This window comes from Heptranchias perlo, chromosome 5 (genome assembly GCF_035084215.1).
Source record: "Heptranchias perlo isolate sHepPer1 chromosome 5, sHepPer1.hap1, whole genome shotgun sequence".
Classification (NCBI taxonomy): Eukaryota; Metazoa; Chordata; class Chondrichthyes; order Hexanchiformes; family Hexanchidae; genus Heptranchias; species Heptranchias perlo.
In genome coordinates, this window is record NC_090329.1 from 54,942,579 (window position 1) to 54,965,297 (window position 22,719).

Sequence of the window (22,719 nt, forward strand, 5' to 3'; positions counted from 1 at the left end):
GTACAAAGCAGACTGGTGCATCAGGTGCAAATTCAAGATGCCTTATTTTTCAGCAATTCCACTCAGTTGACACATGTATAGGCCATTCCAGTAATGTATAAAATTCTTAGCGGGCTTGACAGGGTAGGTGCTGAGAGGCTGTTTCCCTGGCTGGAGAGTCTCGAACCAGGGGTCATAGTCTCAAGGTAAGGAGTCGGCCATTTAGGACAGAGATGAGGAAAAATTTCTTCACTCAGAGGGTTGCGAATCTTTGGAATTCTCTATCCCAGAGGGCTGTGGATTCTTGGTCGCTGAGTATATTCAAGACTGAGATTGATGGATATTTGGACACTAAGGGAATCAAGGGATATGGGGATAGGGCAAGAAAGTGGAGTTGAGGTAAAAGATCAGCTATGATCTTATTGAATGGCAGAGCAGGCTCGAGGGGCCGTATGGCCTACTCCTGCTCCTATTTCTTATGTTCTTATGTTCCACTATTTCAACTATTTAACTGCAGTTCCCAACTAATTAATGCTTCTTCCGTTTAATGGGTGACCCATTGTGTGGGAGTTGTATCCTGTATTGTACCCATACGTTAAAAAAATGTATATAATCTTCAAAAAAATTGTGGCCCTCAATTAACCTCAACAGCACATAAACAGAAATTTCCAGGCTATCACAATGATGCTTTTTCTTTTAAAGAGAAAGTATTCCTCCAGGCTATCTTCTTCCTTTAAGTATAACTGCCGATAATTATTTCTCATCCCAACACATCTGTGGCATGTACATGAATTAAAAATTTCTATATGTAGCTACTTGACATTGAAGTTGGACTTTGTCTCAATCTATGCTCAATCTTACCTTCTGGTGGTTCCAAACCCTTTGGCCCCAAGGGAAGAAATCCTTCCAAAGCCCATTCGATCATCTGCTTGGTTTGGGCTTCCACGCCTTTGGCAGTGTCTAACTCGCCATTCCCAGATTGTGTTGGGAAGAGTTTTCCTGCTCTGCTGCTTGCCACCTAGTCCAAATTAGTAAGTTGAAGAGTCAGGGTAATCCTTTGGTACTTTGGTACCTGAAGGTGCAGCTTACATCTCAGAGTGCAAGACTCAGACACCAACACACATTGGGCTACAACAGTTTGAGGCTATTTGGTTAAGTTAATATAAATCGCAATGTCAACTTATTTGTAAAAACTATGTTGTGAAGGAAACCGGTTTCATCAAATGATGTACAAATTATTCAGCTTGCTCACATTATCGTAACTGACAAGGCATCAAAAGGTGTATACGTGGGCAAGATACAAATGTAGGATTAGTTTTCTTAGTTACAGTTTGTGGATACATGATAGAATTCAGGTCCAGGCCCATGATTCCTGTATCATGGGTTTTCCACATCACATGGACACATATCACAGTGGAAGGAAGCTATGAAAGAGTAATATGAAAGGTAAATCAACCTGTACTATTTTTGTGTGTCTCTTAGAGTGGATGATTAATTAAGTAACCTGAGGGCATTCATCATGTTTTCAAAGACAAACATTCAACTGTCCAGTCCTTGTTTTTTTTAAGAACAAATACACCTTTCTACAATTTTTCATTGAAAAATTTTCTTTGTTAGAATTGGAATGAAATTAAAAACTTTAGGTTGAAGCTGAGGGTACATCAACATAAAAGATAATTCACACTGTTTGTGTGGTTGAAGATGGACTGATATGAATTTCCATTATTACATTGTCAACATGTAGTCCTATCAACTTTTTATGGAGAATATTTTCTTTCCATTCATGCTGTGCAAAGAAAAATGTTGAGTGAAATTCTGAGATCTGATCTTGAGCATTGCCATACATCTGTAAGCATGGTGGTTTCCTGGAATTTTCAGTCATCAAATACAGTCCTGTCCACACGTGTACAATGCAGTGGTCTAATACATCTTCACTAACATTGTCTAATTCAGCTATCATTAAGGGCTAGCCTTTGACATTTTTTTTAATCGTTCATGGGATGTAGGTGTCGCTGGCAAGGCCAGCATTTATTGCCCATCCCTAATTGCCCTTGAGAAGGTGGTGGTGAGCCACCTTCTTGAACCGCTGCAGTCCATGTGGTGAAGGTTCTCCCACAGTGGTTAGGTAGGGAGTTCCAGGATTTTGACCCAGCGACGATGAAGGAACGGCGATATATTTCCAAGTCGGGATGGTGTGTGACTTGGAGGGGACTGTGCAGGTGGTGTTGTTCCCATGTGCCTGCTGTCCTTGTCTTTCTAGGTGGTAGAGGCCCCAGGTTTGGGAGGTGCTGTCAACGAAGACTCTGCGAGTTGCTGCAGTGCATCCTTTGGATGGTACACACTGCAGCCACAGTGCGTCGGTGGTGAAGGGAGTGAATGTTTAGGGTGGTGGATGGGGTGCCAATCAAGCGGGCTGTTTTGTCCTGGATGGTGTTGAGCTTCTTGAGTGTTGTTGGAGCTGCACTCATCCAGGCAAGTGGGGAGTGTTCCATCACACTCCTGACTTGTGCCTTGTAGATGGTGGAAAGGCTTTAGGGAGTCAGGAGGTGAGTCACTCATTGCAGAATACCCAGCCTCTGACCTGTTCTTGTAGCCACAGTATTTATGTGGCTGGTCCAGTTAAGTTTCTGGTCAATGAAGACCCCCAGGATATTGATGGTGGCGGATTCAGCGATGCTTATGCCGTTGAATGTCAAGGGGAGGTGGTTAGACTCTCTCTTGTTGGAGATGGTCATTGCCAGGCCCTTGTCTGGCATGAATGTTACCTGTGACTTATCAGCCCAAGCCTGGATGTTGTCCAGTTCTTGCTGCATGCGGGCACGGCCTGCTTCAATATCTGAGGGGTTGCGAATGGAACTGAACACTGCAATCATCAGCGAACATCCCCATTTCTGACCTTATGATGGAGGGAAGGTCATTGATGAAGCAACTGAAGATGGTTGGGCCTAGGACACTGCCCAGAGGATCTCCTGCAGCAATGTCCTAAGGCTGAGATGATTGGCCTCCAACAATCACTGCCATCTTCCTTTATGCTAGTTATGACTCCAGCCACTGGAGAGTTTTCCCCCTGATTCCCATTGACTTCAAATTTACTAGGGTTCCTTGGTGGCACACTCGGTCAAATGCTGCCTTGGTGTCAAGGGCACTCATTCTCACCTCACCTCTGGAATTCAGCTCTTTTGTCCATGTTTGGACCAAGGCTGTAATGAGGTCTGGAGCCGAGTGGTCCTGGCGGAACCCAAACTGAGCATCGGTGAGCAGGTTATTGGTGAGCAAATGCCGCTTGATAGCACTGTCGACGACACCGACCATTACTTTGCTGATGATTGAGAGTAGACTGATGGGGCGGTAATTGGCCGGATTGGATTTGTCCTGCTTTTTGTAGACTTGCTAAGACGTTACTCTCTGCACACAGTTGAAATAAAATACAACCAAATGTTATAATCTAAATGTGATGAGTGAATACCCTCATGTATTTTACACTAGTGTTACCCCTTGGTGACAGTGCACAGGGTAGATTTTCCTGGGTCTGTGTCCAGGTTCACTGGATCAACTGAGTGTAGCAAATATTGGAAAATTAGATGGGTCAGAGCGCACACCTGTAAAGGAATCATCCCGACTTTGCTCTATTTAAATCAATGGTAGAACATCGAATGTGGTCCTTTGCTGGCATGCTTTCCGGCCTGCCCCATCATGCCGATACTCACTGCGTCCAGGCATTCCAGTGCGCCTGGACACAGACCCAGGAAAATCTCCCCTTGTGAGACATGGGGGCCGATTTTCAAATGGAATTGCGGGTTGCCACAGACGCACCTGTGTGCACATGTGCTTCGCGAATCCGGAAGTCCCGCTGGCAATTAAAGCTGACGGGGCGATAGTTAAACCACTTATTGACATTGTTGATCCGGTTTAAGTTGTTAATTTTGTGGGGATTGAGGCAGGGGTGCGATTTTAATTCAACCTCAGTGTGTTTCCAGTGCTGTGGGAAAAACTCCATGTTCAAGGAGACGTGTTTCAGGCAGCAGCCAGTTGGACATTTAAATGCCTGCTTGACAAATGGGGATAAAAGGTGAGTTATTGCAGCAGGGAACTTAGGTGTCTCAGACAAACTTTTGGCTGGGAGATCTTTGTGTTTAGACTGAAAATTCTTGGTTTACACTCAGAATTCTTCTGTTTACACATATTGACCAACTTTTTGGATCCCCTCAAACTGACACCATCAGGATGGGGGGGGGGCGCGATGGCTGCATTCACCACTACATCCGAGAACGAGCAACATCACCATCCTCGCCAGGCACGGCGTGCACTTCCGCCACTTGGAACTCCACAACACAGTGCTGCGCCACAGGCACCTGCGCAAGAGCAGAGAGGGCAATAACAGAGGGAGCTCCTTCGCAGGAGGCACTACCCTCGCCGGAGGATCTGCAGACCAAAGCTCAGCTTCCTGGACCTCTCTGAGGAGCAGTGCGTACGGAGGCTCAGAGGGAGTTGCCAGGTGGATCTGCAGCCTCCTTCATGTTGAGCTGCTCCTGGCTGGGCCTGGCGGCATCGCATTACCCGTTGCTGTTCAAGTCACCACTGCCCTCAACTTCTTCGCCTCTGGATCGTTCCAGGGTGCCACCGGGGACATCACCGGGGTCTCTCAGTCGTCTGCACACAAGTGCATAAGGCAGGACACCAACAGCTTGTTTCGCAAGGCCTCGCAATACATCAACCTCAGCCAGACGGAGAGGGCAGTGGGATTCCACTCTGTGGCTGGCTTCCCATGACTACAGGGTGCAATCGAATGCACCCATATAGCAATCTGAGCACCTCCACACGAGCCAGGACTGTTCATCAACAGGAAGGGATATCACTCCATCAACACACAGCTCATTTGTGGCGACCGCAAAAGCTTTTTTTCACGTGTGCACCAGATTCCCTGGCAGCTGCCACGATTCCTTTATTCTGAGGGAATCCAACATCCCGCCCCTCTTCCACGCACCAAACAGCCTTAAGGGCTGGCTCCTCGGGGACAAGGGATACTCCCTGCACACGTGACTCATGACACCTCTGAGGAACCCCATCACTGGGCAACAGCGTCGATACAACGACGGCCACGTCGCCATCAGGTCTACAATTGAGCATGCTATAGGGCTGCTCAAGATGCGATTTAGATGCCTTGATCATTCTGGGGGAACATTTCAATACACACCAGACAGAGTGGGACGCATTATAGTCATGTGTTGTGTCCTGCACAACATGGCACAACAGAGAGGGGTGCCGCTTGTGGAGACCCATCCACATCTGCTATCCACATTGAGGAGGAGGAGGACGACAAGGACAAGGACGAGGAGGCAGAGGAGGAGGACGAACCCTTGGCCACAACAGCGGCTCATCTAGCTGCTCGTGAGGCCAGGGAGTCACTCATTTGTAAACGGTTCTCCTAACATCAGAAAGTGAGAAGAGTCCAGTCCTCAGACCACCTGGAAGGAGCAGCAGACCACCTGCCCCCCGCCTCTCCCTGCACAAAACAGTCCTGCAACTACACATACACCCACTGTAATGTAACCCAATGAGTGACATCAAGTGTCGCTGTTCATGGTGAAGCTCATGAAAGGGCGCTGTCACAAAAGCCAGTCAAGAATGGGCAAGATGTGGCAGTAGTGGTGAGAATGATAACATTTAGTGTGAATATAACAAAAAACAAACATAAATGAAAAATATGACAGTCTGTCAGACACCCTTGTGCATACCCTTCGTGATCACAAATCCTTAGCCTTTCTCTTCCTACTACTTCTACGTTGTGCATCCCCTGTGGCTGCAGCAGAGGTAGTGGCCTATACCCTCTGGGTTTTGGCGCCCGTGAGGGCCCCTCCAAAGACTGCTCCATCTGCACCTCTGCAGGTGCTGACTGCGGCCACCTGGAGAGGAGGCAGCATTGTGGGTACTGGTTGAGAGGGGGGCAACGGGTGAGACGTGGGAGCGCTTTGAGTGGCGTCCCCACCACCATGTCCCCTTTCGCCACCATCCCTCTCCTGGGCCAGGGCCATATCACTCCTATCACCCTGCTGGACAACAGTTTGGAGGACATGTGATGCCTTGGAAGGCCACTTCTAAAGTATCTCTCAGCCTGTTTAAGGCCGCAGAATGTTGTTCACCGTGAGTCTGAACAGTCGTTGTCATGGACTCATCTGTGACTGGTGCTTGAAGCTCAACGGAGGCTAGCCTTGTCTCCATCCCAGACATTCCTGCACTTACCTGCGACACTATCTCAGACAGTTGCGTACATCCCTGTGACAGTATTTCAGGGATTCCCTCCCGTACCTGTACCACCATTCCACTCATGCAAGAGTTAGACTTCTCTATACTCTGCGCTATTGTGGAGAGTGCGCGTGGCACCCTTTTAAAGGATGACCCCTGGGGTTCAGCACCTGCATCCAGCTGACCAGAGCCTGCACAGGAGTGCGCCCACCGACGGGGACTCTCCACAGCTTCCCCTGACACCAGTGTCTGCTCGTGCTCACTTGTGTGCGGTGACTCACCAGGTGCCAACCCAACTAACTGACAACTAGGACCCACCGAGGTGTGAGTATCTGCGCTGGTGGATGGCTCGCTAAGATGTGACGGTGTGCCCTCAGAGGCCTGCAGCTTCTCTGAGGAATCGCCCTCTGCCGTCACTGCGGTCGTTGAATGGCCTGAAAGAGAACAGAAGGCAATATTAAGCATCATCACAGATGTATCGTGTTGCGATGAGCATACTGAGGTGTTCAACATGGCAAGCACTGTTAACATCAATTCATGTTGTGTGTGATGAATGTTAAAGTTGTGTTACCAGACGTTTGTGGGGTGCCAGTCTCAGCGTCCCAGACAGACAGGCACTCAAGGGTGTGGCTGATCTGCTGGGCCTCCTCCTCCACCTTTGTGAGGACCACTATTTGCTGTGGCCCCCCTCCGGTCCTGGCCCTCTCCCATGCAATCTGGGCTCTCTTCTACTATTAGGGGAGAAAGTACAGACATGTGAGTGAGTGATGGTGAAGTGGCCAACTGCTGAATCCATTGCTTTAGGTGCAGCTGACCATGAAAGAGGCGCATCAGAGGGTGAGTATGAGATAGAGCCAAGACACTGCATGAGGATTGGGTTGAGTGGTAGTGGTGAAGTGACTAATGGAGAGGTGAGGAAGTGAAGGTAAGTTGAGGATGAACCTTAAGATGGTGTGAGGAGTGATGTGATGCAGTAGTCTTGGCAGTGCAGAATGAGTTGGTGAGGGGTGATGTGGAACACGGAATGCAGGAGAATCAATAAGTGTACTCACATTTGCTGATCTAGTTAGATCATTGAAGCACTTCCTGCACTGGACCCAGGTGCGGGAGATGTTGCTGCTGCTGGTGACCTCCACTGCCTCCTCGAGCCAGGCCTTTTTTGTGGCAGGGGCAGGGCACTTCCTTACATCCGCCGGGTAGGAGACATCCCTCCTCTTCCTCACCCTGGCCAGTAGCTGCTGCAGTGAGGCATCACTGAATCTTGGAGCAGCCTTGCCCCTGTGCTGTTCCATTGTGTTTTTTGGGGCTGCAGCAAAAGCCTTTGGAGCAATGACCCTTTAAATAGAGCCACTTCAGCTGACAGCCTGTCACGCAGGTGCGCAGTCCGCCCACTGCGCAGCTTTCGGATTGTAAACCCGGAAGCCACCAATTAACTCGCGATCACATGGAAACGGTAAGATTTTATTAGTCGGGTTTGCCGCACACCCATTGACCACCCCCTGCTGCCATCCTGCCACCCTTTCAAAATCGAGCCCATGTACTCTAGAATTAAACTAACCTATTGCTCTTTCTAGGGTGTGCTTTATTATCTCTAGACTCGACTATTCCAATGCTCTCCTGGCTGGCCTTCCATCTTCCACCCTCCATAAAAGTGAGCTCATCCAAAACTCTGCAACCTGCAGCCGAACTTGAACCAAGCCCCATTCAACCGTCATCCCTGTGCTCGCTGACCTACATTGGCTCTCAGTCCAGCAATGCCTCGATTTTAAAATTCTCACCATTGTTTTCAAATCCCTCCATGGGCTTGCCCCTCCCTATCTCTCTAACTTCCTACAGCCCTCCAACTCTCCGAGATCACTGCGCTCCTCCAATTCATGCCTCTTGCGCATCCTCGATTTTAATCGCTCCACCATTGGCGTCCGTGCCTTCAGCTGCCTAGGCCTTAAGCTCTGGAATTCCCTCCCTAAACCTCTCTGCCTCCCCTCCTGTAAGACGCTCCTTGAAACCTACTCTTTGACCAAGCCTTTGGTCACCTGTGCTAATATCTCTTTATGTAGCTCGGTGTCAAATTTTGTTTGATAACACTCCTGTGAAGCACCTTGGGATGTTTTACTATGTTAAAGGCGCTATAAAAATGCAAGTTGTTGTTGTTGTTGTTGTGCCAATGGCAGGCATAATTAAGGTAGATGTCTCCTTGGTCTCATCCATGCCAACTCGAGCTATATTCCTGTTGCTGGGCACTCCCTCAGCATGTCTAGTGATTTGTGTCAGAGCAGACTTCTAGTCAGCAGTGAGTGCAGTGAAACTTTATGCTCAATGGCTCTCGCCATCTGATTCTCCAATGTGTTGAAGCTTGAAAAGAGAGTTTCTTAAAGACTGAAGCCCAAGACCTCCATACCAGCAGTCTGAGTGTTCACAGGGGATACTTCTGCGTGAAGGACCTCTGTCACTGAAGGCTCAGTTGCAGCTGGTCTGAGAGCTACCCTGTGCTTCATGCTGGATGTAGGCAGCAGACTCTTCCAGACTCACAACCAGACTTTGTAGGGTGTTTGACACATTCTTAAATACTGTGTCAAATATTGCTGAAAGGAACCTTCTTTTAAATACAGGACTTGTGAGGTCCGAATCACAGCTGTACACCTTAGGAAGAACAAGAGATGGTCCTCCGACCATCAGATTCCTGCCCCTCCACTGACATGCTCTGCGATTTGTCCCGTGCACCCTTTTGCCCCATTCCTTCTTCTTCGTTGCAATGTGCTCTTATTTAATGCACCTTTAACACCTGCATTCAATAAGCTCCATGTTGCAGGCCTAATCCAAATCGCTGTGAATAAATAATAAGGCTGACTCTAGAAAATCCAGTAGGTTGGGCTGTTCATGATTTGTGCCACTGCAAACTCATACCACTCTGGTCTTCCTGCTTCAGTGCTGGAACTGGAATGTATCTCCTAACACTTCAGGTAAACAGTGAAGTGGACAGACAATTATTTGTACTGAGAATAACTCAATCAAAATGAACACGTTGGAGTTGGTGTCATATCTTTATAATGAACAGGAATTTAAAATACAGATTAATGTAGGAATCTCATACCTGTAGGACTTCAAAAATTGCTTTCCTATACATAGGCTGTTTGCTATAGGTTGGCTGGTGAAAGGCAGTAGAAAAAGAACTCAAAGGCATCAGCTTTTCTACACAGACCTGTCAAACCAGAGAAGACTGAACTCAGTGGTATTCACAATCATTGAGAGAAGTACATATGACCTTTCATTCACACCTCAAGACCGACGTATCTGAGTCAAGGAGGGAAGGAAGAAAGGAAAGAAAGAAAAACAGACTTATATTTTATACAACACTTTATCATGTCTCTCAGAAACATCTCAAAGCACTTCACATACAGGAAATGTTACCTAGAGCACAAGAGAACTCATTCACGCACCTCAGGGACAGAAGTACCTGAAGCACTTTGTTCACAGCCCTCAAGAAAAGAAGCATTTGAGACATCTCATTCCCACACCTCTAGGGCAGGAATACCTGAACTGTTTCATTTATACATCTCAAGTACAGGAGAACTTGAATTACTTAGTTCATAAATATCAAGAGCAAGAGATCTTAAAGCAATGCTCCTATATCATGATCAGATTTTTCCTGTATGCCTGCCCTTATTTAGCCTGTACATTTTGGTTGGCTTGCCTGAATATTTTTGTATATGTGAGTTGGAGCACAACTAGAAAAGTGTGAAAACAGAATAACAAGTCTCAGATTCTCCTGCATTTACATAGTAAAATAGTTCGTACAACTTTGTTGTGTTCTCTTATGGGCTTACAGCACACAAATGTTGATTCAAAAAGTTACAAGTGTATTTCTCTTACTTACTGTTTCCTTTTTTTGCTCCAGCTCTGTTACTCTTTCTTTCCATCTGCTGTTTACCGTTGATTTTATTCTGTCTCCTCTTCCCTAAATTTCTGTCTCCCTTTGCTTATTTTCTTTTTCTCTCTCTGCCAATTCATTATTTTTTCCCTTCTATTTCCCCCTTATCTCCCTTTGCATGGCTTTCCTATTTTTCTCTCTACCTTTCCTGTTTCAATTCATATCTACTTTTCTTCCAGCTCTCCACCTCACAATGTCGGCAACCACCATATTTAATTCATTCTGTGCTTTCCTGTAACTAACCACGAGTCAGCTGGTGCTGTTACTAAGATTTTAGATTTGAATTCACAGGCCCCTGTATGTTTTGTAAGATTTTTCTTTTGAATGTGTGAAATCCCATGATTTTCTCACCATTTCCTTTCATCTTCTTGGACTGTGCATTATTTACAGCAAATAGGCAAGTGGGTGAATTGCTCCCATTTCTCTGTTGATTCTGCTCTGAGCTGATTACCAAAGGATCATGTGAAGTGACTAATGTCTCTATGATTTTCATTCCCTCAGGACAGACACCTGGCCTCAGCTCAGTATTTCCCCAAGTCGACACAGCTGAGATCGAGAACTCAGTAGTGCTGGGGGTTGGGACTTATATTTCCATCTTGCCATTCTGTAGCACCACATGTTGGTGCTTCAATGTGCTTTGCTACCATGCATCTTCACCCCATGATGCAGGAGTTTCCAGAAATATGTTGCGACGTTGGACTTTTTTTTTCATCGCTGCCACCACTTCAGAGACACCAATAGCCAACCCTCTTTGAGGACTGCAATGCTAGCTTCCTACAAAGCATTGTCAAATGAACAGAAGAAAAATAGTGATAAATTAATGATGTTTTAATCATGGTATGTGAAAATAAGCTGACTTTGAGGGGTAACAGATTTGTTTTCAGGCGCCTAGATTACAAGGACTCTTCAATGAGATCAAATATTTCCATTGTCACGGTAAGATGTATATGCAAGTTTTTTGAAAGCCAAGATATTAAACTTACAACTGAAAATTTGCCATCTCCAAACCACATCACCCATCGTGTTCCTTCAGCTGCCCGACTTCGGCCAGTCATCCACCAAGACACAATACGACCAGGCCACCAAGAGAATCCCCTCAATTTCCCCCAGACCAGCTCACCAATGCCAAATCCACGCCCATCCTGGAAATTCAGATGGAAAATATTAATGAAGTAATTCAGTATTTCATTGCAAAATACAAGAGGTGTGAAGATTGAATACTGGGAACTACCAGTCTTGCTAACCATTACTTCATCGTGAAGGAATTCTGCAACAATTCTTTATTTTGGAAGTTTCTGTTCTCATCTATTAGTTTTAATAGACAGAGAATTTGTGCGCTCCGGTCAGGTGAAAAGCTCTGTGTCAGGAACACAAATTTGTACAAATACTCCTTATATACCTATCTCTATAATCTCCAGTTCTGGTTCCAACCAGATACTATCTCAATCTTTTTCTGAAGGATTTACTTTTAAATATTATAGAATCATAGAAATTACATCACAGACGATGAGGCCATTCAGTCCATCATACAGCAAGTGATAGCTTTTCAAATGGAGTTACCTATTCTAATCCCAATTCCCTGCCTTTTAGCCATAAGATACAAGCTTTTGGGCACTATTACGGTGGCTGACTTTCTTCCTCCGCTTCCAGGCACTGGGCCCTGCCAGGGCGTGGGCCTGCACAAGACATCTGTCCAATTTAAATGCCCTGAATCTAGGAATTCAGGTGGGTCCAGGTTGTGTTAGGTGGAGTGCATTTTGGATGTATTCTGCTTGAGTTGTGTGCAGGCACTGGGGGAGGGAGGGGGATGAAAATCATCCCTATTGTTACAGTCTTTAAAGTGAATTTTAAACATTTGTCAGACTTCACCAAAACTGGGAGTTGGGGGTGCGAAGTGAGTGGCCCTGTTTGGTACTTTTGGGTACCTTCTCCAGAGGACAGCAGTGCACCATTCCTGGCAACAGATGGTGATCAAGTTCAGCATTGTGCACATTATCTGCAGGACTAGAAACGGATACACCAGATGCCACATTTTAAGGAATTTGGTAAGAGAAGTGGTAGGAGGTAAAAAAGAAATTAAAATAATACACACCCCAATCTAAATGCAACAAAAGCAAACCAAAAAGCCAAAAACGTAATACTTCACACTCAATCCCAATACAGCTAAACACAGCTTTAACAGAAATACCATGAAATCAATTGGAAAATTAGTCCGTTTAAAATGAGCCTTCAGTAATGACATTGTAATTGTGGAGCAAACCATGGAAAATGCAGTGGAGGGAAGTCCTGCCCTCATTTGCATGTATTTACTCCCTTTATGAAGCTTGCGCAAACCTGAAGCATTAAGTTAAATTAGCATTACCATGCTGTGCAGTTGGAAAATATTGGGCAATGAGTCTCCCCAGAGATCAGAGATCTAGTCTTACCCAAATTTTCTGACCTCCCCTTGGCCAGTGGCAAATAAGCAACTGAAATCTCCCCTTATATTCGAAATGTGGCCTCCAGTGATTTATATAAAGTTAGAGTAACAGTGTGATTCCATGAGCCAGCATTTTCAGTGGTGCTTGCAGAGAGCACAGTTTTGGAATTCGTGGACATGCAGCCGATGATTTTCCATCCACCACCAAATCGTAGGATCACTAATAACTTCTTCTGATTTGCAATAGATTTTATGCCCATTGATTATGAATGACCTGAAAATTTAGCCCATGGTCATATGTCCTCAAGGGATTCAATTTGTTGTTAACAGCTTCAGATTAAGTGAATGCTTCCATTAAATGATCAACAATCACTTTACCTTTGCTAAAGGATATCCTTCTACTCGCTGTTATGATCCTACATTCTACAAAAGATGCTATACTTTTAAAAAAGATTTCCAAAGATGCCACAGCTTCTCCAGTGCTCATCGGTCCAGGTCAGCTGTGACTCCTTAAGTCATATCATGGTCTAATATGTGCAGTAGAGGATTTTGTATCGAACTAACTTCATGCTTCATATGCTGAGTTGTGTACTCTCCCTCAATGTGAAATGCACTGTCTAAAAGAAGCAATCAACCAAGCTCATGGAGCCTATAGTTATCCATGCATTACTACACCAAACTTAATTCAACCTCTCCCCCACTCAATATGCCCCAAAAATCCCCTTCCCTCAGGAATTTGTCAAATTCTATCTAAAAAAATTGACAGCTTTCTGAGACAAAAATCATCTCCTGGCATTTAACCTGGCTCTTTAACTCAGTATCTCAAAGGCATTCCTTTTACTCCTGCTATCACTATCTATTTCAAATATCTTATCCGAGTCAACTACATCCAATCCTTTCCAATTTTGCAAATCTGAATCATATTCCCAATGTGCCTATATTTTTCTAAACCTTAACTCTCTACCCCTATCCTTGTAACAAGGAGATTGAAATGTAGGTATTATCTTTTGCACCCTGTCCAGAACCTCAATATCTATCACCAGATGAGGGCACCAATGCAGGAGCAAATCCAGTAAATTTTGCAAGGCTCAGAGAACTGGTCACAGATGTCTGTGATCCCAATTTATGGAGTTCCCTATTTTGTAGTGATTACATTTTCTGGTGATTAGTTCAGGCTTTCTTGAGTGAAATGCCAACCAGAAGAACTGCCTTGCAAAATCTACCTATGTATTCCAAGTGCAAATGGCTTACATAACTTAAATACAGTGCCTCTAGTTTTGTGCTTTATTGATCCAGCAATACTTCCAGGAACCATACATGCTTTCTCCAAAGCTACCTCACATTATCTATGACCCTTTAGTAACTGGTCAGTGACCAATCCCAGATACTTTCCTCCTCTTCTACTTTTAATGGGCATGGAATAGATGTGTCTCGAATTGCATTGCTCCATGTGTATAACACAGCTTTTCTTTACGTCAAGTAACACCTGCTCTTCATGAGTCCATTCATTTAACTTATCTAAATCAGCTAGCAATATACTAATCTCCTTCCTATTGCTAACTCTTGGACACACCTCATATCATCTGCAAATTGAATAAGATTTCTACTGATGTCATCCTGAAGTTTATTAATAAAAAAAAATGAACAGTAAAGGACCCATAGAACCATAAAACTTTTCAGCACTGAAAGAGTGAATGCTGGTTTAATATCCTAACCAGCAATTTCTGGTGGTTGGGGGTGAATGAGAGTTTGTGATCCTATGCCAGAATTTCTGCTCAAGTGGTGGGGTGGAGAACGTTTGTTGTCCGAACCTGGAATTGCTGCTATGTGTTTGTGGTCGTATGCTGTGGGGATGCATTTGACCTTATGGTCATTTTTTGGGGGGTTGTTTCTGGATATATACTCATTGGCTTGGTTCCCAATATTTGCTCAGTGCGTGGGTTTTGATTTTTATTTTTTTGCTCAGTTGCTCAGTTTATTATTCTACCAGGGATGTGGAAAGTGATACAATAGTGATGCTGCGGGGGAGACATTTATTTTCACTGGTTGCAGTTCTTGCTAGTTGATCTTCCATCGCATTGCACATGGAGAATCAAAACCAAAGCAAGTTTTCACATGAACTGAGTGAGATATTTGAACCGTGACAGGGAGGGGAGGGGCAAGAGAAAGGGAGTGGGTGAGAACAGTGAAGACAGACTGAGTGAGGGGGAGAGGAAGGGTAGGGAAGGGAGATGCGGCGAGGGGGAGGAATGGGGAGAGGAGAGAGGGCGTATAGAGGGTGAGGACAGGGAAGGGGTGGGGTGAGGGAGACATGAGAATAGTAAGGCAGATGAGAGAGGGAAAATGAAAGAGGAGGGAAGGAAAGAGAGGGAGCAGGAGGGTGGGAGAGGGAGAGAAGAAGGTGAGGTGGAAAAGGAGAGAAGCGATTTCATGATCATTGCAACATAAGTAACATTAATTTTTTGAACTTCCTGATAGCACCAGCACGAGCATTAGCATTAAAAGTAACGGATGTTCCTGGCAGTTATTTTCCGCTGCATATGGGAAATGTGGATTCAATCAAAGGGCCTGTCAATCACTGCTGGGGGAAGACTCAGCTGAGGAAAAAGGACCTTTAGGAACTCTGGTGTGGAAAGTAGATTTATTAAAGCAAATATGACAGAGAAGGAGACAATTAGAGAAAGGGATGAAGTATTTACTGGAAGTGGGGTGGGTAGAAACACAATCCAAATAGTTGTGGGAGTCCAAGCTTGTAATAAATATCTATGGAAAGCCTATTGCCAAAGATGGAGAGAGAGAGAAAGCCAGAAAATGAATGGAAGAGATGGACCACACAAAGGCCACTAATGGATGAGAATCGGAAACACATTTGGAGTTCTATTATTTTTATTAGCGAAACAGCCAAGTTCTTATGAAATGTTATGATTCTTTCAAGTAACGTGACTGCAGAATCTTCCAATATTTCAGATGTTGTCATCATTCTTAAAAATATAAGCTTGTGCATGCACTCAACAGGATTTTAACAATTGATTATTTTCAGTTTATTCAGTAATTGAATGATGGCTGGAAGGGTGAATAGAGACCCAACACAAAGAACTCTCAGCCAAATGTTTGCCTGAGACCAGCTACAATCGCTGAGCTTTTCTTGAGATGTGTCAATCACAGGTTTAAAGGGCCAAATCAACTTCTGCATGAATCTCACCTCTGTTTCACTGGTGAGTTTGAGAAGCCATGGGAAACCCATGCAGGTAAGGTAAAATTTATCTGAAGTAGGTAAATTGCCCCTTTAACGATCCGCCCGTCGACATTAATAGGGGACGCAGCGGTCCCGCTGATGGAATCAACAATTTTTATTACCCACCTACCCCCAACCTTGTCTTATCTACATTCATCTCTGGAGGACAGAGTAATCATGTCAGAGTTGGGCAAATGAATTAACGGCTGGCCTTACTTAAAGAGGTCTTCCACTTTTATGTTCCCTACCTTGTATTCTCTAGTCCTTGTAACAACCTGAATAGTCACCAATTTCTATTATTACATAACTACAAGCAGAGACTCTGTAAGATCTTTAGAGAATTCCCCTAATTAAATGAATGGTAGTTCGAAATGCTTTGCAGGTCCCTTTCAAAAGGGGGTGCCTCTAAACTCTATAACTGAGATTGGAAACAGATGAAGCTGTTGAAATTCAGCTTCACACTGGAATTGAAATCAGCAAGGAAATCACCCTGGTGGGCGCAACCACACCACCAGTTGCTTGTCTAGAAGTGCCAGATGGTTTAACTGTACACTGGTGAAATATAGTCCATCTCTCTTTCTCGGTATTGTTTGCTATTCTGGACATGTTTGGTCAGCACAGAAAAACTGCAAGTAAGTTGTGCAACATATGTAAAATGTATTGGGTACTGCAAGTGGTAGCATAGTCAGCAATAATTAAGCAAAGTCATTATAGTACAGCTGGTTTGACCCCACAATGCAAGGGGTAGGAGAAGGCAAGTATCAATGTCCTTTCATAATTGATCTCATCATTAATCTTGTCACTTAAATTGCCATCTTACCAAGGCTCTACAGGAACTTACTCCCTGGGTAATTCATACAGTTTATATAAAAAATGAATGTGTATGCCCTCGTATGAGAGCATCCATCCTCTTTTTATTGTTTTCTCCTCTTCCAGGCCAAGTACCTCCTAGGTAGGAAGGCAGTTTACTCCCAGGCTATCACCAATACTGCCCTTGGCTGTCTATTAGGACCAGTGTGAGAACAGCCCAGTGGAGACACATCTAATTATTTTTCCTCTCTCAAGATGAGATGCTTGGCTTCTGGTCAATGCCTTTACTCAAAGCACAGCTAAGTTTGGCTAACTAGCAGAGTGGGGAATCAAACTTGCATCTCTCCACTCATGGTGCTATGCACTGATGTTCCAATACTCAGCACCACCTTATAAAGGAAACAGCATTGCACAATGGTCCCTTAATCAATCAGCAAGGGGGTCTTATCATCATGTCATTTCTGTATTTTATTAGTTATATTTTTCTGAGTATTGAAGAACTGAGCATGATACCTTTCACACACCTGCCAAGCTACCTGACCAATATATACTATAGGATAAAATAATTAACTCACTTCATATTCTGCCTCCTCATCTATCACTTTGGAAGTGTTTTTCTCAGCTGCCTCATTTGAAATGACTGTAGGTTCTGGAGTTGTTGCAATGCTGGGAGATGCTGGATCAGTGGACTGCTGGGAAGTGATTGTGCTTGTTTCTTTCTCTTTCTCTTTCTGAACCGGGATATCTTCCTGTGCGTTCATCACGGCTACAAGTGTTGCTCTCTTCTCAGCCTGCGAGTAGGAGAGGGGTGGTAGTATGGGGAAGGAAGGGTATAGGTTAGAAAAAATATAAATAAGTGAGGGCTTTAACAAATATCTGTATCACTGGAGGAGAAATATATTTGTTTTGTACTTTCTAACATGGTGTTCCTTTGTAAAATGTAACTATTAAGTAAGCCTTTTTTGCTATAGTACATAATTGGATAAGGAATTAACTCCATTGATGAGCCTTTTTCTTAGAGATATTACCATTTAAATTGTGTATTGTGCAAATGTTTCAAGTTGTTTTCTTTTGAAAAAATAAAACATGGCAAAGTCTGTGGGAAAAGCATTTTCTGTGTTTAAAAATATTCATCAGGTTCAATGAAGCAATGCAATAATAAATCAATAAGCTGTGCTTCACAGACTGTTAAGACAAATGTTGGGTGCCCACGATATTCCAACGGTCAGGTTAATCTCACAAGTGGAAAACGGAAATTAGAGGCTGAGCAACTCCAGGATGTTCTTGTGTACCTCCAGGTGGAAGGTTATACAGTTGTATTGCAGAGATCTGGGAGTATGCAACTTGCCTACCTTCTTGTCAGATAATGGTGTACCAGATGTGGTGATGCGATGGGCTTTCATCTCTGGCCCAGCCCAATAAAGTTCCATAAAATGAGTTTGAGCAATCTCAACTCCTTTCCTGGTAGGAAATTGATCTTAATTTAGTGCTAACTGGCATCAAATTGGCAGCCTTAGTTGGAGAGGCCACAGGATGGCTTGTGTGGGAAATTTAAATTTCATGATGATACAATAATGGGTGCTCTTAGGAGTTTGGGGTTGAAGTTATTCTTTGGACAGAGTAGAGGGAGATTTACTGTGCATTCAACCAGGCTATACCTGGCCTGGCTTGTTACTTTGGGTCCCCATTATGGAAAATACTCTATTCCCCAGCACGAACACCTCTCGCCCCAATGACCACAAAATATGAAATCATGTTGGAAGGGAATCTGAAAGTTGGAGGGGAGAAGAACAAATAATTTTAAGTCAAATGGAAAATAGTGGAGATATTCACCAAGTATTTTTCAGTTTAGATATATTAAAAATGGCTGCTGCATAATAATATAAAATACTCAGTAAATCTGGAAATGAATGTAAAGCATATATGGCACCTTATTGAAAGAAAATTACTTTTTTTACTGGTGCACTATTTGTAGTGTACACAATGTTCTGAAATTTATCATTGAATATTCTTTTGGGCAAAATGAGGCAGTACAAAACAGTATGGAAACATCATACACACAAACAATTCATTAAACACATAAGATACTTGAATAATTCTCTGAATTGTTATTTGGTAAAAAGCCTGTTCTGAAGGGCTAGTCATCTAAAGGTAATATTAAAGTACTCACCTGCCATACCTACCCTTTAAAACAATGCCTTAAATTTAATTTAAATAGGAACATATGTTATCCCACCATACAGTAAATACGGAAGTGACCTACTTTCCTGCTGCTGCATTTTGTTGTCTATTTTTCCAGGTGTGTTTAGCTTTGTTGCTTTTACATTGGCTATTATTTTTGATCTCATGATATCTTTCATAAGATCCAAACTTTAGAAATGCAAGGATTCCTTCAACGTTCCTTTTTATCTGAAACCTGTTTACGTGAAAGTTCCAATGATGACTGGACTGTTGATGAGCCACTAGCAGTCTAGTTTTCCTGCACTGGTACATAAACAACAGTTTTCACTTTCTTTTTCATTTCTTCTCTTATAGGCACCGACTCATACTAGGGTACGGTTCATTGGACACTGCCACCCTCTGGTACCTCACCCAAATGGCCACTCTTCATCTCTGAGCTTGGACTGTGAGCATTGGCAGGCTATTCGACTGTGAAGGGGCATCCCAGCTGAGCCTGATCCGAACTTCCACACATCTACACTTTTCAACAGGAGTCACTGGACAGAAACTCTGGATGAATATTTCCATTTGTTTTTTATATATTCCCCTTCCATATTCCAATGATATTAACATGCCTGACTACCTCTCATTTTTCAGTTCTGAAGGGTTCACATCCAAAACATAAACTTGTCTGTTCTCTCCACAGACACTGCCTGACCTGCTGAATGTTACCAACGTTTACTGGTTTTTAATCAAAATTATTTGACTGACGTCAAAGAAAAACATTTATATGCAATGCACCAAAACTTTGTACGAGAAATTCAGATCATCACATTGGTCACTCAAATCTTTTGCTGAGTGATTGACATAACATGACTCTTTCCTCTTATCTTAAATTTTAGTTTTGGTACCCTTGCACTGTGCTAAGTATATTGAAAATTCATGTAGGTAACACAACAGATGCTGTGACTATTGCTCTAAAGGCTGATCAGAAGTAGAAGTGCAATTTTTAAAGAAATGCTTGTTTTAGCAATGGTTGTTTTAATCATTTATATTTGTTTATGTGATGGGGTGATCAGCAATTCGGTTTCAATATAGCATTTCTCCATCTAAAGTAGCTATGACTACCAGACAGAGATTAGTCATAAAAAAGAAAAAAAACCTGCAAATGCTGGAAATAAGAAAAAACAAGTTAATGTTTCAGGTGCATATCTTCATGAGTTCTTATGAAGGATTAACCTGCATTTTCTCTTTACAGATGGTGGTAGACTTGCTGTGTATTTCCAGCAGTTTCAGTTTTTCTTACTTTTAATTATGCCTGAACATCAGGTTTACGGGGATTGTAGCAGATTAGAATCAGTTACATGATATGTTAAAAAGAATGAGAAATACTAAAAAGTTTGCCAATTGAGGGTACCGAGGCGCCATTTGGGAAATGTTTGAGATGGAAAAGATTAACATGCTGAGTATTTTTAGTTACATCATGGGAAGTGGCTAAGCTGACAGAAAACAAATGTGATTAAGCATCCATCAGAAAATAGCTTTCAACAACAACAACTGGCATAAAAAGGACCTTAAAGGAGAAGGATATGGAGAGGTGGAGCGGTTAAGGGAGGGAATTCCAGTGCTTTGGGTGTCGGCCTGCCAAAGCATGGCTGCCATTAGCATGGGGGAGGGGGGATGCACATGAAGTTGGAGTCAGAGGAACAAAGAGTTTGGTAGGGGGTGGGGAGGGGGTGGTTGGAGGGTTGGAGGAAGATATTTTGTTGTATGAAAATGGCTAAACTGCTCTCCAAACCACATGAATAGCTTCCCAGAACACACTGTGTGATGCTGTCCTCCTTCAGGTCAAATGCCACACTAACCATACATACTATATTATGCAAACCCACCTTTCAATTCACATAGAATACTCCCAGCCAAAAATAGTTTAGTATTGTACTGCATAGCCATAGAGTGAGTTAAAGACTAATACTAAATATTAAGGCACAGATGGATTTCAAAAAGCCCTCAAACTTGGTGCTTATGAACAATTGACTACTGCCCCATAATTGCATTACAGCCATATATTTATTGCTCCACATGTGTTGAATTTATTAAAATAAGTTACTTTTAACGATGTGAAAGTACTTACACATGGTAGGGAGTTTAAAGGATAGTGGGGTAAAGTTTCATTTTCACCGCCTGGGCAGTATTCTGGCAGAGCAGATCGCTGCCTGTTGTAGGACCTGCCTGATTTTCATTCTATTGAAATCAACTGACCTGAACCACAAATTATTTTCGTCATGATGATACACATAAATCTTCTATTAGGTGGTAGAAGGAAAGAGGATAAGAAATATTTGAGAATAGGGCAGCGCATGGGAATAGGACTCCTGCTCGTGTGGAGGATAAACGCCAACATGGACAAGTTGGGACGAATGGCTTGTTTCCTTGTTGTAATTTCTATGTAATTCTATGTATCTTAACTAGAATCACAGCCTCGGTAGCCTCAATTGGCAAACTTCTATTGTATTTCTCATCCTTTTCAATGTATCATGTAACTGATTCTAATCTACTACAATCCTCGTACACCTGATGTTCACTGATATAATCAAAAAAAATCTGAAAAACATAAATTCAGTGAGCCATTTTAACTGTATTGAGATTGATGCATTTAAGGGGAAGCTAGATAAACACATGAGGGAGAAAGGAATAGGAAAAGGAACCCGATGCTGATGGGGTTAGATGAAGAGGGATGGGAGAAGTCTCATGTCGATCAGTTGGGCTGAACGGCCTGTTTCCTTGCTGTAGACTATGGCCCCGATATTTGCGGGGAGGTGGGGAGGGAGCAGGAGCGGGTATTTGCAGCCGGAAAACCCAGAAATGAGGAGGTCCTGCCGAATTTAACGGTAGGTCCTCGTTGTCATTTTTTTTACTCCAGTTCTTGGCCGGCAGCAGGCCAGCTTCAGGGGCTGGCTGGGAAAGACTGTCCAAGGCCGCAGCTGGGAACCCTTGGAGATGGTCCCTGGTAATCAGAAAAGATCGGGGCATGGTGGGGAGGGCCACCGAGCGCGGCAGGGAGGGAAAGATCGGGGCAGAGAGGTGGGGGTAGGGGAAGCAGATCGTGGGGGAAGTTGGCAGATTGCTGTGGGGGAAGTCAGAAAATTGTGGGGAGGGATGGTGGATCGTGGGGGGCGTCAGCAGTTCGTGGGGGGTCGGCAGATCGCGGGGGGGGGGGGTTTGGCAGATCGCGGGGGGGGGGGTTGACAGATCCCGGGGGGGGGGGTCGGCAGATCTCGGTGGGGGGGGAATCAACAGATCGTGGGGGGGCTCGGCAGATCGGGGCAGATTGCCGGGGGTGGGGGTCGGCTGATAGCGGCAGAAGATTTGCTTGGGGGGCAAGGAGACGCACTCCTGCTCCTCCTGGCCCACAACCAGTGCTAGAAAGGCACTTACTTGGTGGAGCCGCCATCACCGGCCTCCCTTTAGCTGCTGGGTTTTCCGGGCCCTGGGACTCACAGCCATTAAATTCAAATGACTCCCAAAATCTGATGAATGGAGCCTCATTTAAATATTATATTCACAGACCCGCCTCTCCAAAGCGGGTTACTCGGATGCCCTGATATCCATCGCAATTAAACCGGAAGTAGGTGCGTTTATGGCGGGTTGAGGTTGGGTATCACATAATTACCGATTTAACCCCCACCCCTGTGCTCTCCCGTCTGTCATGGGGGGGTTAAAACTCCTCCCTATGTAATTCTACACAATTCTTTGAGCTTCTTTATGATGTCACAAGTAAAATAATGTCATTGAAGCTGTGATCACACTGTGGGGTTTATAACATTGCAGCTACTGTTGTCAACTGGATGGGGCGGGGTTTGATATCAGTCAGGTAAAGTTGGTCATTTTTATTGGAATTTCTGTGTTAGGCTAGATCAGATCAATAAAGACATTCAAACTAAC

General features: G+C 44.0%; 1 protein-coding gene across 17 annotated transcripts in view; it reads right to left on the reverse strand.

Moving 5' to 3' along the window:
- Positions 1–22,719, reverse strand: part of dnmt3ab (DNA (cytosine-5-)-methyltransferase 3 alpha b) — a 495,665-nt gene that overhangs the window by 109,599 nt on the left and 363,347 nt on the right. For all 17 annotated transcript variants that reach the window (XM_067984389.1, XM_067984385.1, XM_067984397.1 and 14 more), the window contains 4 exons: positions 17,190–17,405; positions 11,134–11,292; positions 9,314–9,421; positions 841–997 (listed from right to left, as the gene is read on the reverse strand). In XM_067984389.1, the coding sequence (XP_067840490.1) occupies positions 841–997; positions 9,314–9,421; positions 11,134–11,292; positions 17,190–17,405 (640 nt within the window). The remainder of the gene's footprint in view (positions 1–840; positions 998–9,313; positions 9,422–11,133; positions 11,293–17,189; positions 17,406–22,719) is intronic.